This window comes from Onychostruthus taczanowskii, unplaced genomic scaffold (genome assembly GCF_017590055.1).
Source record: "Onychostruthus taczanowskii isolate IOZ18803 unplaced genomic scaffold, ASM1759005v1 scaffold117, whole genome shotgun sequence".
Taxonomy (NCBI): Eukaryota; Metazoa; Chordata; class Aves; order Passeriformes; family Passeridae; genus Onychostruthus; species Onychostruthus taczanowskii.
The window spans coordinates 692,184-708,183 of record NW_024498318.1 but is presented as its reverse complement, the minus strand read 5'-3'; the positions used below and the strand labels follow the sequence as shown (position 1 = coordinate 708,183).

Here is a 16,000-nt window from a genome sequence, read left to right as displayed (position 1 = left end):
TCTGCCAGGTGTGATGTCACTTTGAAAGTTCCACAGAAAGTAGGAGTGGATGGGAGATCCCTATGTTTCAGGCATGGAGATCCTGATGTTCTCTCTGTCTTCATCCATGGAATTCCTGCTGGGCTGCAGCTTGGAGCATCCACTCTCCATCCCACCCTCCCCCTCTGCCGGTGCTTGGGAAGGGATCAGCCTCTGGATGGGTGGAATTCCTTCCACAGCTGCGTTTTGGTGTCTGCCAGGGCCCCACAAAGTCCCTGCTGGCTCCAAAATTCATTTTTTGGTGGCACAGGGAGAGCTGAGGCCCAGGTTGGGACCAAGATGCTGATCCCTCTGTGTCCTGCAGTTTTCAGTTTTCCGTGGGCTCCCTCTGGCTTTGAAGATCAGAGCACCTGAGCTGGAATTTTTTGGGGTTATCCAGGGTGTGGGGAGCCCAGGATTTGGGGCTGGTTTGCAGCTTTTTGGGGCTTTAACTCCTCTGTAACTCAGGGAGTTACTGATTCCAGCTCTGTCACACTAACGGGATTTTTATAAGGAGGATATGGAATGAGTGTTGTTTTCATCACCGTGGAGCCATGGAATGGTTTGGGATGGAAGGGACCTTAAATCCCATCCAGTTCCATGGGCAGGGACATCTCCCACTGTCCCAGGTGGATCCAGTGTGACCTTGGGCACTGCCAGGGATCCAGGGGCAGCCACAGCTGCTCTGGGAATTGCAGCCCAGCCCCTGCCCCCCCCTCCCAGCCAGGAATTCCTTGCCAAGATCCCAGCCCAATCTGCCTTTTGCCAGTGGGAGCCATTCCCTGTGTGCTGTCCCTGCAGGCCTTGTCCCCAGTCCCTCTGCAGCTCTCCTGGAGCCCCTCCAGGCCCTGCCAGGGGCTCTGAGCTCTGCCTGGAGCCTTCCCTTCTCCAGGGAACATTCCCAGCTCTCCAGCCTGGCTCCGGAGCAGAGGGGCTCCAGCCCTGCAGCAGCTCCGGGGCCTCCTCTGGGCTCTCTGCAGCAGCTCCACGTCCTCGTGCTGTTTGCCCCAGGGCTGGGGCAGCTCTGCAGGTGGGCTCTCACCTGAGGGGCACAGGGACACAATTCCCACCTTCCTGCTGCCACCAGCCCATGCTGGGATCAGCCCAGGCCCGGCTGGGTCCGTTCCTGTGGTTTTCCAGGACTCCCAGCCTGTTCTGCTCCTGCCCCTGTTCTCCCTGAGTTGTTGACAAAGTTCTTGTGGACACCAGAAGTTTACACAGCGCAGGAACCTTTGGATAAACCCATGGAACAAAATCCATCCAAGGCTATTGCAGCCTGTGCTGCGGCTGAGGGTGTCCTCGCTCTGGGATCTGCTGAGAACAATGCTGGAAAAGCTGGAATTCCCTGTCCAGGCCATTGCTGGGTCATTTTTCAGCAGCACCTGGGCTGGTGCTGGCTCTGCTGGCTGTTCCTGCCAGGACAATCAGGAATTTATGGATTTTTGCTGCGGGCAGGGCAGGGGATGGCTCCTGACGGCTCCTGGGCACCCTCTGCTCTGCCTCAGAGGCCTCCTGGCTTTGTCTGCTTGAGAAATTCCATTTTCTGCTCCTGATTTTCAGTGAAATGAAGTTCAAACAGTTGTTTGCAGAGCAGGGCTTGCTGCTTGTTGCATCCTGGGAATGTCTGGTTTTCCCTGTGTTTTCCAGGTGGGTGAATGGGAATGAGCTGGAAGCTCTGGTGGCATTTGGGAACAGATTTCTATCCCAAAGTGAGGAATGTAAAGGCACTCTATTCCCAGTTCCATTTTCCCCTGAAGTACCAAGGAATAGAAATCCCTATTTATTTATTGTTAATATATCTTTTCAAGAGTGGAACAACTCTTGATTCCATCCTTGGAGGTCAGTGGGAGGTGTTGGAGCCCTGCTTGGACCCTGGGATCAGAACTGGCTCCAGGGGTGTCTGCTCTGGAATTTGGAGACAGGAGCTCCCTGACCCTTCCACCAACCTCATCAGGCACTTCTGGCAATTTTATTTCCTCCAGGCTTTCTTTTTTCCCCTCAAATCCTCAATTCCTTGGTTTTCCATCATGCTGCCAGTGGCAGTTTTCTGCCACTGCTGGCTTTGTCCTGCAAAAAGAGGAGAAACCCTGAGCATGTCCAAAATTTGGCTTTCAGCTCCTGGTCCCCACATTCCAGCTGTTGCTTTCATGGTGATTCCCTGGAAAGAAGGGAGAAATCCTGTTTTTGTCTCTCCCCTACAGCAGCAGGTCAGAAGAAGCATGGGATGGGGATCTGGGGAACACCAGGATCAGCATCTCCCTGAATCCCTTGGATTTAAGTGAGGAGAGTGGATTTCTCCCCTCCATATCACACAGCCTGTAAAAATGTCCCATTTCTCAGCAAAGTGAGGTTTCCTGCTTTTGGGAAAAGTGGAGCATCCGAAAAAGGGACTGAAGTGGGAGGAATCCTGCAATGGTTTGGGTCGGAAGGGATCTCAGCTCCCTCGGATCCATCCGAGCCCTTTGCATCCCTGGGATGCTCTTTTGGCATGGAACCTCCTCCTTTGCTGTCCCGATCCCAGCTCAGAGGTTGGGTCAATTAGTGCTTAATTAGGAGCCGGGAAGGCTGTGGCAGGACCTGGCTGCTCCAAAATCCCTTTGGGAAAGCATTGCGTGGATTAACGGTGGATTCCAAAGCTGGGTTCCCAAAAGCCAGGCTCGTTACTCGGGCTGTTTTCCCTCTTCCAACGCTGCTCCCTAATCAGATTTGTCGGGAGCCGTGGGGACAGGGACAGGGACAGGACAGGACAGGAGGGGACGGGAAGGACCCCACAATGTCTGGGGAACCCATCCCAGGTGTGGGGCGATCCCAAAACTCCGGCATACCCCAAACCTTGAATTTTCCCCCATCCCTTCCCCGCTGTCCCAATTCCCCCCCATTTCCACGTATGCGCTGCCGGGCTCGAACATTAGAGGGCATCTCCTCCTCACGCTTCCATTCCTTCCTTATTTTTGGCGTGTTTTTGTTTTACTGCAGCAGGGGCCTGTCCTTAAAAAGCCAGGAGAGCCTTTTCCCTGCTGTGCAGAGCAGCCAGATGGGAAGTGCAATATCCCGCTGCCCCTCATTACCGGGCCCTCGGAGCAGCTCCCCCTTGCCACATGTGACCATATTAAAGTGGCCTTTGCAGCGTTTTCCCCCATATAAAACTGTCTTCACTCCCGCGGCCCAGGAGTTAAAAGGGAACTCCAGCTGCAGGCAGCAGGCTGAAATTAAAGGCTTTGCCCTGGTCTAAATGGAAAATGGATATTGCTTCCCATATCCAGGGCTGGGAACAATGGGGGTAATGGCCTGCTTTGCTGGGAGGAAGGAGCGGAGAGGAAGGGGGAAAAGGGGGAATCTCACCTTTTTCCCTCGTGGTTAACTCTTCCATGGCTGGTGGGGGAGCAGGAGAAGCTGGGCCAGGAGCCTGGGACCAGCAGTGGCTTTTGCAGCAGGGCTGAGGCAAAGCCTCCAGCATCTTCCCCCAGAGAGAATGGGACGTGAAGAAATTCCCCCTGGAGAAAATGGGGTTTGAAGGAGAGAACGGGGTTTGAGACAATTCCCCCTGGAGAAAATGGGGTTTGAAACAATTCCCCCTGGGGTTTCAAACAATTCCCCCTGGAGAAAATGGGGCAATTCCTCCTGGAGAGAATGGGGTTTGAAGGAGAGAACGGGGTTTGGAACAATTCCCCCAGGAGAAAATGGGGTTTGAAACAATTCCCCCTGGGGTTTGAAACAATTTCCCCAGGAGGGAATGGGGCAATTCCTCCTGGAGAGAATGGGGTTTGAAGGAGAGAAGGGGGTTTGAAACAATTCCCCCTAGAGAAAATGGGGTTTGAAACCATTTCCCCCAGAGAGAACAGGGTTTGAAACCATTTCCCTGACATATTGATGTCCGTGTGCTCCCTGTTTTCCCGGTGTTCCTTGTCCACGTGTTCCCTGTTGTCCCGAGCAGGCCTGGCCAGGAGCTCGGACTCAGTGGCTCTGGAGAGATCCTTGAATCTGTTGGACTCAGATTTTTAAACTTTTTTTCCCCCCTTCTTGCTTTTTCTTTGTAAATTTTTGTTGCTTTCAAAGTTGGTTTTAAACGAACTTAGCCAGGCCAAGGATGGGAGAGAGGGAAGGGAGAGCTGGATCTTCCATGGACTCTTCCAGGTGGGATTTCTGAGGCCCTGCCTGGTTCTTGGTCATTTCATGGAATCATGGAATGATTTGGCTTAAAAGGGACCTTAAATCCCATCTAATGCCACTTCCACTGTCCCAGGCTGCTCCAAGCCCTGCCCAACCTGCCCTTGGACACTTCTGGGATGGGAATCTCCTGACCTCTGGAGATTCCTTTCCTTTGGGATCACCTTTGCTTGTGCCTCTTGGCCTCCTTCCTCTTCACCAGGTCCCAAAATATTTATTTTTGAGTGCATGACAGGAGGGAGCCAAGCCCTGAAGTATCCAAAATACAAAATTCCCCTTGAAACTTGGGATTTACTGCCTAAAGAAGGAGCGGGTGGGTGGCTGCTGCCTTTTCCAGGACACAGGTCGAGGTCAGGGCTGGGTGGAGGAGACCAAATCCTGCCGGGCTGGCAGGAGAGGCCTCTTCCAGCCACTCTCTCTTCCCCCCACGCAATTCCTGCTCCACTTCATCTCCGTGTTTTCGGTATCGAGGGGGTGTTTACAGTCAACAAACAGGAGCCTCCTTTTTGATCCCAGCTTTCCCTGCCGAGCACCTGCGAGCGCGTCCATGCTCTCAGTAAGATTTTGTTGGGAATATTTACGTTTTCCAAGCGGAGCATCTGCTCGGGAGTCGGACTCTTTGTGCCTCATTAGCGGCTACCTGGCTTCTCTTATCTGCACACATCTCCGGGGCATGTCAGGGTGATTTTCTGAGCTGCTTTTTCTTGGCAGCTCTTTCCTCACTGGTGGGAAGCTCCTGGTGTTTGGTGAAGTGCTGGACCCTAAAAAAAAAAAAAAAAATCCTGCTTGTTTCAGCTGATTTTGGGGTGAAAAGAACGGTGATTTGTGAGGTTTTAAAGCTTCTGTGCTGCTTTTGGTTAGATGTGTCCCGTCCAAGCTGCTGCGCTGAGCTGTTGAGCAATTTGGGTTGGGTTTGGGGTATTTCCATGGAATTCCAGGGTTGTGAGGAGGGAGCAGGGATGGGATCCAGGTTGGACTGAGTGGGTTTTTAGCATGAATGTGGTGTTTGGCACTTGCAGGCAGATTAAAATGGAGCCCTGAGCTGGGGCTGTCTCGGGCAGGTGAGGGTGACACAGCCCAGGGCTCTGCTCACGGTGTGAGGGGAAGGAAATCCTGATTTATGTTGGAAGGAGACTGGAATTGCCTAAACCGTGACTAAAACCCCCCAGAAATGGGATTTTTTGCCCCAGATCTCCCAGAAGTTGGGAGAGGGTTGGTGGTCAGGGCACTTGGAGCCTGGGATGGGAGATGGGTGCTGTGGAGGATCCTCAGAGGCTCCAGAGCTCTGTGCAGCCTGGTGTGGAGGGATGGGGCCACCATCTCCCAGGATGGGGCCACCTGGGTGGGAAGGGACCAAGGAGGGCTCCAATCCAACCTCCTGCCCGGAGATCAGACCAGGTTTCTCAGGGATTTGTCCTGCCAGGTCTGGAAGGGTTCCAAGGATGGGAGATTGGGATCCAGCTTTGTGAAATTATTTCTGCTGCTTCGTGGAATCACGAGATATTCTGAGTTGGAAGGGACTCACAAGGATCCAGCTCTGGAGGGAATCATCCAGGGATGAAAACCCGCACCGTGGTGTTATCAGCACCCTGCTCCAACCAATCTCAGGGATTTTTATTGTTCCCCTTGTGGAAAAACTTCCTGCCTACCCAAAATTCCCATCTTTATCCGCAGAGGAACTCCCAAACCAGTGGTCCCCAGTTTGTGAGGGATTCAGGGTTTCTCCCTTTCCGTGAGGGATGTTTGGAATTTGTCCTTTTGGACGTCACCATGTTGGTGACAGCCTGCCCAGACCTCTCCAGGTGTTGGCTCTGCCTTGAGTCTGTCAGTTTTCACCAAATCTGGGGACATCTGCAAAGTGCAGAGACGTTATCCAGGGCTCCTGCAGGTCTTTGGTGAGGATGTGGAGGGAGCAGGTCCCAGAATTCCTGTTATTCCCAATCCCACTTGTCGTGGACCCCGTGGAAAGCTTTGCTGGTTGTCCCAGGCCGGGCTGGACAGGAGTTGGAGCAGCCTGGGACAGTGGGAGGTGTCCCTGCCATGGCAGGTGTGGGATTTAATCTCCTTCCAACCCAAACCATTCCATGATTTTAGTGGTGTTGATAAATCCAGGTGGGTGCTGGGTTCTGGATTCTCCAAGCACGGAATTAAAGCTGGGCTCATCCCTGATCATTTAAACCAGAGCTGCAGGGATGAGACTGAGCTGCTCTGTGGCTGAGGGGTACAAAAACCTCCCCCAGTGGATGTAAAATTGGGCTGTTCTGGTGAGTTTGGGCTGTGTCCATGGATTCTGTGGGTTGATTTCCCTGGTGTCAATAGATCCACAACAAACTGGCACAACCTGGGTTTTCCCAGGAGGAATCTTCTCAGCAGGTCTTGCATCACATCCCCTTCCTTGCTGTCCTTGTGATGATGGGATTTTAATGGAAGAGCTCAGAGGATTCACTGATTTTTAGGGAATGATTAATGATGTTCCAAATGGGAAGGGTTTGGGATTGCTCAGGCAATAATATCCCACGGGAATGTTGGGTTATGGATACCCTGTGTTATCCAGGTAGGAAACATGTGAAGTGCACAAGGTGCATTTTTGCTGCAGCCTGAGGAGAAATCGTGCTCCAAACCATTGCCACCCGAATTCCCAAAGTCCCATTTCCCTGGGCATTTCAATTATTCCTGGAGGATAAAACCAGGAGCACATTTTTCCTCCTGGTGTAATCCCAGCTCTCTTGGCTCTCAGCTCTGCGCTGCTCCCGAATCCCGAAACATTTTTGGGTTTGTTCAGCTGCTGTTTTTGCTTTCTTGTGATTATCCTCTGTTTTCCCTTCTGTGGTGTTCATCCCCGCTCGTAATTATCCCCCTCTCCCTGCCAACTCTGTGAACTCCGGGGCTAATTTGAGCAGGAGAGTTCTGCCCGGTAATTTTACAAATATGAGGCGTTATTGAGGGTTTTTCCTGGACTGGTGATTACAAGGAATGGGTCCTTTGGGAGCCAGGAATCCTTTGGATTCCTCTGCTCCCTCGGAGGGGTTGGGAGCTGGGTGAAACTGGAATTAAAGCTGGATGGAAAAGGAGCAGCTGCTCTGCCCAGCACCAGTGCTGGGTTCCATGGAATCGCTGAGGTTGGAAAAGCCCTCCAGGATTGACTCCAGCTGTTCCAAGGCCACCACTGACCGTGTCCCCAAGTGCCACATCCACAGGGATGGGGACTCCAGACCTCCCTGGGCACTGGCAATACTTGACCACCCCTTCCATGAAGGAATTTTCCCAAATATTCAACCTTAACTTTCCCAACATGCCGTTTCCTCCTGTTCTCTCCCTCAAACTGTGAGAGAGGAGCAGCCCTAAAACACAAATCCCACATGGAGTTTTAGCTGGGTAGCCCAGAAAACTCAAGATCTTTTGGTTGGCTCTGGAATATTCTTGGTCTGGTTGATGTGTTCGTTTGGTTTTTTGCTTTTTTGGGTTTTTTTAATTGAGAGAAAAACAGCATTCAGGCATGGAATTCAGAGGAGTAATGGATTATCTGGAGACCTGAGAAGATGAATAGTCCTAAACAGATCAGCTGTGGGAAACTGGGTGGTCTGAGCTCAAACTGCCACGAGAGGAAGAAATATTTTCCATTTTGAGGAGAATGTAATATGGCAGCAGTGGGAATATCTGGGGAGACGAGGGAGGAATGCACTTAGGAGAAAGAGATGGAACTGGGAGGATGAAAAATGGGAGCAGGGTCACGAGAGGGGTTGTGGGGAGGATGAAGTTTTTGTTGGAGGAACCTCTTGTGAGAGAGTCCCTGGTTCCTGGGGCAGCCAAAAATGGCTCAGGAAAGAGAACCCGGGGAGCAGCGCCGTGAGGGGATGGGTTTGGTCACGCCGGCAGGTCCCTGGGCCATAAATTTTGGGGAAACTGTTAAAATGTGAATAGGATTCTCTGATTTTCTTTTTGGGAATGGTTTCAAAGGCCTTTTCTGTTCCTTCCCTTCTGATGCAGTTCCCTTTGTTGGGCTGGAAGGAGGAGGTGACACCCAAAACCTTGTGAGGCTGAGGAGGATCCAGCCAAGGATGAGAGTCAGGTTGTTGTGGAGCCTTCCTGTGGCACCTCCAGCCCAGCTCCGCTCACTTCTGCTTCTCCTGCCTGGAAATCTGTTCCTCTGGAAGAGATTCCAAAGGAATTTAAACTTCCAGAGGTTGTGGTGGAGCTGCTCCAGGTGCTTCGCCCTCCTCGGAGCCATGGCTAACACCGGGATGGAGACCCGGCCTGGGGTTTGTGGGGAAGGAGCTGAGGAGTGGGCTTGGGAATTTTGGTTCCTGTGCTTCCCTTGACCCCCAGGACCTGGGGAGCTCCCCCATCCTGTGGTGCTCCCGAGGAGCTGGTGGGGAAAAATCCCTGTGGGAATGGTGGGGAGCTGCTGGAGAGAGCCCAGAGGAGGCCCCGGAGCTGCTCAGCCGGGCTGGCAGAGCTGGGAATGTTTCCCTGGAGAAGGGAAAAATCCAGGGAATGCTCAGAGTCCCTGGAGGGGCTCCAGGAGAGCTGCAGAGGGACTGGGGACAAGGCCTGCAGGGACAGCACACAGGGAATGGCTCCCACTGGCAAAGGGGAGATTGGGCTGGGATCTTGGCAAGGAATTCCTGCCTGGGAGGGTGGGCAGGGGCTGGGCTGGAATTCCCAGAGCAGCTGTGGCTGCCCCTGCATCCCTGGCAGTGCCCAAGGCCAGGTTGGACATTGGGGCTGGGATCCACCTGGGACAGTGGGAGGTGTCCCTGCCCATGCATGGGGTGGAATGAGGAGATCTTTCAGGTCCTTTCCCACCCAAACCAATCTGGAATTCTGTGGAATTGGGCTGGACACGGCCATGGTGGGACACTGGAACTGCAGCTGGGTGTGGGATGGCTCCTTGTCCTTTCCTTCCTGAAGGAAATTGTGGGTGAGGATCCAGGATCCTGGAGCTGGGGGATGAGGGAATGATCCCAGATCTGCCTGGATTTGGTGCAGTCTCAGCAGAAACCTCCAAAATCTGCTCTTAAAACTGCTCTGAGGCCTCCTGCTCCTGGTGAGCAGCTCTTGGAGAGTCCAACAAGTCCTTGAGGCCATCACAAAATACTGAGGAAACGGCAGCTTCTGTGAGCCCAGTGATGAATTAATTACTCATTAATTTCCAGGGGATGGTGCACCATAAATGAGAAGTTTGGTGTGAGTGTCCAACCATGGTCCTGCTGTTGGTGGTGGCTCAGCCTCGCTGTGCTCCTGCCTTTGATGGTGCCACATGTTCATTTCTTAAAGAAATGGTTGAAAAAACACCTTCAGTTTTAAATTGGCTCCAAAATTCAATTATTTAGGTAATTTCCTCCAGCTTAATGAGTGGCATCACTGACACTCCAAGGTTGGAGTGTCTGGGTTGATCAGGATGGAGATGATCAGGAGAAGTTGTGCTGCTTGTGGAGGTTTGGAGAGCCAAGGCCCAGCAGAATTTAATAAATCCCTTTGCCTTGGTCCCTCAGTGGTGGGGTGGGAGTGGGAGAATCCCATTTTCCACGGTTTTCCTGTGGTGGAGAGGACAAGGGCAACACCAGGATCCTGAGAATCACCAAACTTCAAGCCATGGAGAGGGGCTCAAAGGGAGGTGGCTGCTCCCTGCATGGAATTTATCACTTTTTAAATTCAGGCACCACCTAATTTTACCCCTTGGGTTGATAAAATTGTAATAATCCTCATCTTTTTGGGTCTCACCTGTGGATCCCTGATTTCTGCCTCGGGATCCTTCCCTTTCCTGTGGGAAACAGCTTTTGGGAGTGTTGGGAACACCTGACAGGGAAATGTTGGTTCACAGTTTCTGGTTCTAAAATCTTTCTTAAAATACCAAATTTCTCGTAGATTCAGGTTGGTCCTGAACCTGATTGCAGGGGAAAAGCTGGGATTTGTGATCCAGATTTGCCAGGGTGGCTGGATGTGGCCAGCATGGATTGGGACCTCAGCCAGGACAAAAAGCAGAATTCGAGGACAAAATCCATGTTTAAAATCTCCACATCCCTTTGCAGTCCACCTGCACAGCGGCAAGCAGGTCTTCGGGATGGATTGGAGCACCTGAAAAGGTTTTTTAAAATGGATTTTAGGACCTTAGTAGGTTTTTGGGGGATGAATTTTAAGACCCAAGAAGGTCTTGAAGATGGATTTGAGTTAAACCTAAAAAGATGTTTTAGATGTTTTTAGCACCTGAGAAAGGTTTTTACATAGATTTTTGCACCTAAGAAGTTTTCGGGGATGGATTTTAAGACCTGAGAAGGTTTTTTAGGTGGATTTTTTCACCTAAGGTTTTGGGGATGGATTTTAAGACCTGAGAAGGTTTCGAGATGGATTTTTTTCACCTAAGGAGGTTTTGGGGATGGATTTTTGCACCTAAGAAGGTTTTGGGGATGGATTTTAGGCCCTTAGAAGGTTTTGGGGATGGATTTTTGCATGTAAGGAGGTCTTGCAGCTGGAATTTAGGATCTGAGAAGGTTTTGGGGATGAATTTGAGCACCTAAGAAGGTTTTTTTTAATGGATTTTAGCACCTATAAAGGTTTTTTGATGGATTTTGGCACCTTTGGGAAGGGTAGAATTAGGTGGGAGAGCTCTGGGCTCATCCCTGGGCTGATTCCTGCCGGAGCCTGGAGCTGCACTTGGAGAAAACAAGGAGCAAGTCAGGCTATGGCTCCTCACAAGCCCTCGGTGGCTGAGGGCATCCCGAGGCAGCCTGGTTGTATAATGCCACAACAGCTGGAGAATCATTAAATTACCATCAGGTTTTGCTTTTAATTAATTTATTTTCTGGAGAGGAGCAGGTTGACAGCTGGTGCCTCGCTCACGTGATATTTGTTGTTGCATGTTGTTTGTTTTGTGAATTCTAAATGAGGTGGAGTTGGGTTGGTTTTATTTTATTTTATTTTTTTTTCTCTCTCTCCCTGGGCTCTCAACAGTTCAAAGCAAGACGTTGTCCCTTCCCTGAGATGTTTGTGATCCAATTTCAGACAGAAAACAGGGCGGGTGTGGAGGAGGAGGAGGATGGGCAGGGATGAAACATCCAGGCTGGGTGGCCCGGGGGGAGCACATCCTCGGATCCTGAGGAGCTCCAGGATGGGGATGCTGAGGTGGAGCACCTAATTTGGAGCACAAATCACCCCAGAGGGGCCCTTCAGAGCCTAGCCCAGGGGTATGGCCACGGGAAGGGGTCGCTGTGGGGATGGAAATCCTCTGGACACTCAGAGCCACAGCAAGTTGGGAAAATGAGCTGCAGAGTTTAATTCTCCCCATGGTATGGAGTGGTCTCATGAAATGCTGGACCCCAAACACCTTCTGGAATTCTGCACCCCAAACACCTTCTGGAATGCTGTACCCCAAACACCTTCTGGAATGCTGTACCCCAAACACCTTCTGGGATTCTGTACCCCAAACACCTTCTGGAATGCTGTACCCCAAACAGATTCTGGATTTCTGTACCCCAAACACATTCTGGAATTCACAGAATCCCAGGAGGGCATGGTTGGAGGGACCTTCAAAGCCCATCCATGGGTAGGGAATCTTCAGCTATCCCAGGGTGCTCCAAGCTCTGTCCAAGCTGGCCTCTTCTTCCCCCTCTTTGTGTCTTTGGCCCCTCATTCTCTTTGCTGACACCACCACTGGTTGTTTCATGGGGCAATAAATCCAATATTTGCCCAAATTGTGGTCCAGAAAGCGGCTGGACACATCCCTGTGTATCCCAGGAACTGGGCATGGAATGTTCCTGTACCTGAGCAGTCGGGGTTGGACTCGGTGTTTTCAGATCAACTCTTTAGCCTCTGGTACTTCAGTGGAATTTTGGAGGAAAGTCCCGCATTTGTGCTGGAGGAACACAAGGTTGGACATTGAATGTGGCAGCTCTGGGGTGACAGAGGGGCAGGACAGTGCCCTTGTCCCCTGTGGTGGCACTGACGGGGCTCCTCCAGTGCTGGGGAAGGGCTGGAGAATTCCTGAGGGAGCTGGAAAGGGGCTGGAGAATTGCTGAGGAGCTGGGAAGGGGCTGGAGAATTCCTGAGGAGCTGGGAAGGGGCTGGAGAATTCCTGAGGAGCTGGGAAGGGGCTGGAGAATTCCTGAGGAGCTGGGAAGGGGCTGGAGAATTCCTGAGGAGCTGGGAAGGGGCTGGAGAATTCCTGAGGAGCTGGGAAGGGGCTGGAGAATTCCTGAGGAGCTGGGAAGGGGCTGGAGAATTCCTGAGGAGCTGGGAAGGGGCTGGAGAATTCCTGAGGAGCTGGGAAGGGGCTGGAGAATTGCTGAGGAGCTGGGAAGGGGCTCAGCCTGGAGCACAGGAGGCTCAGGGGGCCCTTGTGGCTCTGCACAGCTCCTGCCAGGAGGGGACAGCCGGGGGGTCGGGCTGTGCTCCAGGGAACAGGGACAGGAGCAGAGGGAACGGCCTCAGGGGAGCCTCAGGGTGGGCATCAGCAGGAATTTCCCAGTGGAAAGCGGGGTCAGGAATTGGGATTGCCCAGGGAGGTTTGGAGTGCCCATCCCTGTGGCCCTTGGGGACAGGGGCACTGGTGGCCCTGGCAGTGCTGGCCATGGTTGCACTCCCAGATCTCAGAGGGCTTTTCCAACCTCAGCGATTCCACGATTTCCATTCCAAGTGCCCTCTTCCTGCACATCCTGAGGGCTGCAATGACCCTTTCCTGTTTTCCAGGGAGCCCGGGAGACCTTTGAGAGCTACTACAGGAAGCAGAGGAGAAAACAAGCGCGGCTGGTGCTGCAGCCTCCCTCCAACATGGTCAGTTTGTCCTGGGACCTCATCCCCAGCTCCTGCTGCCCCTGGCTCATCCCTAAAATCCCCCCTTGCCCTCGGCCACCTGGGTTTTAACCTCTGCTCCCTCTCTCTCTGTTGCAGCACGAAACTTTAGACGGCTACAGGAAGTATTTCAATCAAATTGTAGGGTAGGTGTTCCTTTTATACCCGGCCCTGCTAAAAATGAGCGTCCTGGGCTGCCGAGGAGCCCAAAAAAAAAACCAGGAGAGGAGGGAATGTTGGTATTTTTGGTGGTCCTCGAGGCCAAAACAAGACAAAAAAAAAAAAAAAATAAGAGGTGGTTTGTGCTTTTGAAGTGTTGCAAAGGGAATTTTATCTGCTTTGCTGTGTCACTGAGGGGAGCGGGGAGGGACCTGCCAGCTCTTGGAGCAGTCTGGGGATTTCTGGGAAATTCTGGGATTTTTCTAGGAATTTCTAGGAATTTTTTATGAATTTCTGGGATTTTCTAGGAATTTCTAGGAATTTTTTATGAATTTCTGGGATTTTCTAGGAATTTCTAGGAATTTTTATGAATTTCTGGGATTTTCTAGGAATTTCTAGGAATTTGTTATGAATTTCTGGGATTTTCTAGGATTTTCTAGGAATTTTTTAATGAATTTCTGGGAAATTCTGGGAATTTCTGGGAATTTGAGGGTAAATGATCCCTGTGGGTTATGTTCATTTTCTTGCCCTGCTAGTGACATGAATGGGCCCTCTGCCTTAATGGTTCTGGAATATTGAATAATTATTCTTTAATTATTTTCCTGCTGAAGGAGGTGATTCTCCATTCCCCAGAGCTGCTTTTTTGTCACACTCAAATCTGAACAAAAACCTTCCCAAACTGAGCTCCGAGAGGAGAATTCCAAAAGCTGCTAGTCCATAAAAATTGGGCAGGATTTGTTCCTTCTTCAGCTCATAAGGAGAATAATTGCAATACCTAATTAAGACCACCACAAATCCCACGTGTGCTGCTCCCCTGGTGCAGCTCCCTGCTCCTGGGCTGGATTTCCTTGGGAAAAAACACCTGGAAATTCGTGTTTAAAATGCCCACTCTCACCCTCATTCCCTGGAAAACACCTTTTTATGGAGCAGCAGAGTCACGATAACTGGAGACTGGAGCAAATTGATTGTCGGGAAATTTGGGAGCACGTGGTGGTTCTGGGTGGGAGAGAGGATTTTCCCTGCAGTTCCAACAGTTTTCCTGGTACTTAAAGCATTTTTCCTTGCAGATAAAGCAGTTTTCCCTGAAGTTCCAATATTTTCCCTGTACTTAAAGCATTTTTCCCTACATATAAAGCAGTTTTCCCTGTACTTAAAGCATTTTCCCCTGCAGATAAAGTGGTTTTTTTTGCAGATAAAGCATTTTTCCCTGCAGTTCCAATATTTTCCCCTGTACTTAAAGCATTTTTCCCTACAGATAAAGCAGTTTTCCCTGTACTTAAAGCATTTTCCCCTGCAGATAAAGTGGTTTTTTTTGCAGATAAAGCATTTTTCCCTGCAGTTCCAATATTTTCCCCTGTACTTAAAGCATTTTCCCTTGCAGATGAAGTGTTTTTCTCTGCAAATAAAGCAGTTTTCCCTGCAGCTAATGCATTTTTCCCTGCAGTTCCAATATTTTCCCCTGTACTTAAAGCAGTTTTCCCTACAGATAAAACATTTTTCCCTACAGATAAAGCATTTTTTCCCTGCAGATAAAGCAGTTTCACCTGCAAATAAAGTTTTCCCTGTGGATAAAGTGTTTTTCTCTGCAAATAAAGCAGTTTTCCCTGCAGTTCCAATATTTTCCCTGTGCTTAAAGCATTTTTCCCTGCAGATAAAGCAGTTTTCCCTGCAGATAAAACATTTTTCCCTCCAGATAAAGCAGTTTTCCCTGTACTTAAAGCATTTTTCCCTGTACTTAAAGCATTTTTCCCTACAGATAAAGCATTTTTCCCTACAGAAAAGGCAGTTTTCCCTGCAGATAAAACATTTTTCCCTCCAGATAAAGCCGTTTTCCCTGTACTTAAAGCATTTTTCCCTGCAGATAAAGCCGTTTTCCCTGTACTCAGAGCATTCCCCCCATTGTGACGGGATTCCTGCTGGCTGGAGCAGAGTTCAATCCGCGGTTCTTGTGGGAATAACGAGGTGGAGAGCTCGCGGAGGGGGAATTCTGCCCTTGTGCACACACAGAGCGGCACGGGGAGGGCTTTACCTCCCTCCTCCACCCCAGTGGAGGGAATAAAGTTAAATTAAAAATTAAAATCGAGGGAATAAAGTGCTTGGAGCTGCCTGGATTTGACAGAACCCCCCCAAATCCAGAGCATCCAGAAGCCCCGGCCCCGCCCGGGGACGTCCTTCCTCCCCTCAGATGTGCATTTTCGGTGGCGTTTTCTGCATTTCAGGTTTTTTGTGGTGGAGGATCACATCCTGCACACCACGCAGGGCCTGGTCAACCGTGCCTATATTGATGAGCTGTGGGAGATGGCCCTGTCCAAAACCATCGCGGCCCTCAGGACCCACTCCGTGAGTAAAAGCCCGGCAGAGCTCAGCTGTTGCTTGACTCTCCTTGACATGCTGCAATTCTGCCTTTTTTTTTTTTTTTTTTTGCCCCCCCCCATCAAAGTTCTTTGTTTTCCCTCTTTTCCAATGAGTGTTTCAAGGAGCGACACAGACACGCCGATAATTCTCTTTCTCCGGGTTTTTCAGCCTCTTGGTTGGCTGAATTTCCCTGCCAAGCTCGATATTTTGGGGAGTAAAACACTGGTTTTATGTTTTTGTAGTGATTTCGTTCAGAGTTTTTGAGGAGCACCGGGAGAGGGAGTTGATTTGTCCCAAAAAACTGGGGGGATAAAGAATCTTTTTGGCACAAGGAAGCACGACCTTGTCTGATACAGAATCAGAGAATCCCAGGGTGGTTTGGGTTGCAGGGGACCTTAGAAATCATCTTGATCCCCTAAATTTCATGGCTGAAAAATGGGCTGGAAATGGGCTAAAAACGAGCTGGAAAATGGCTAAAAATGGGCTGGAAAACCAAATCCAGAGAGGCTGAACC

General features: G+C 50.7%; 1 protein-coding gene across 4 annotated transcripts in view; it reads left to right on the top strand.

Annotated features, from left to right (window-relative positions):
• The window catches only part of LOC121348268 (exocyst complex component 6B), a 228,738-nt gene that overhangs the window by 102,124 nt on the left and 110,614 nt on the right, over positions 1–16,000 (top strand). For all 4 annotated transcript variants that reach the window (XM_041427596.1, XM_041427594.1, XM_041427593.1 and 1 more), the window contains 3 exons: positions 12,871–12,954; positions 13,072–13,118; positions 15,351–15,471. In XM_041427596.1, the coding sequence (XP_041283530.1) occupies positions 12,871–12,954; positions 13,072–13,118; positions 15,351–15,471 (252 nt within the window). The remainder of the gene's footprint in view (positions 1–12,870; positions 12,955–13,071; positions 13,119–15,350; positions 15,472–16,000) is intronic.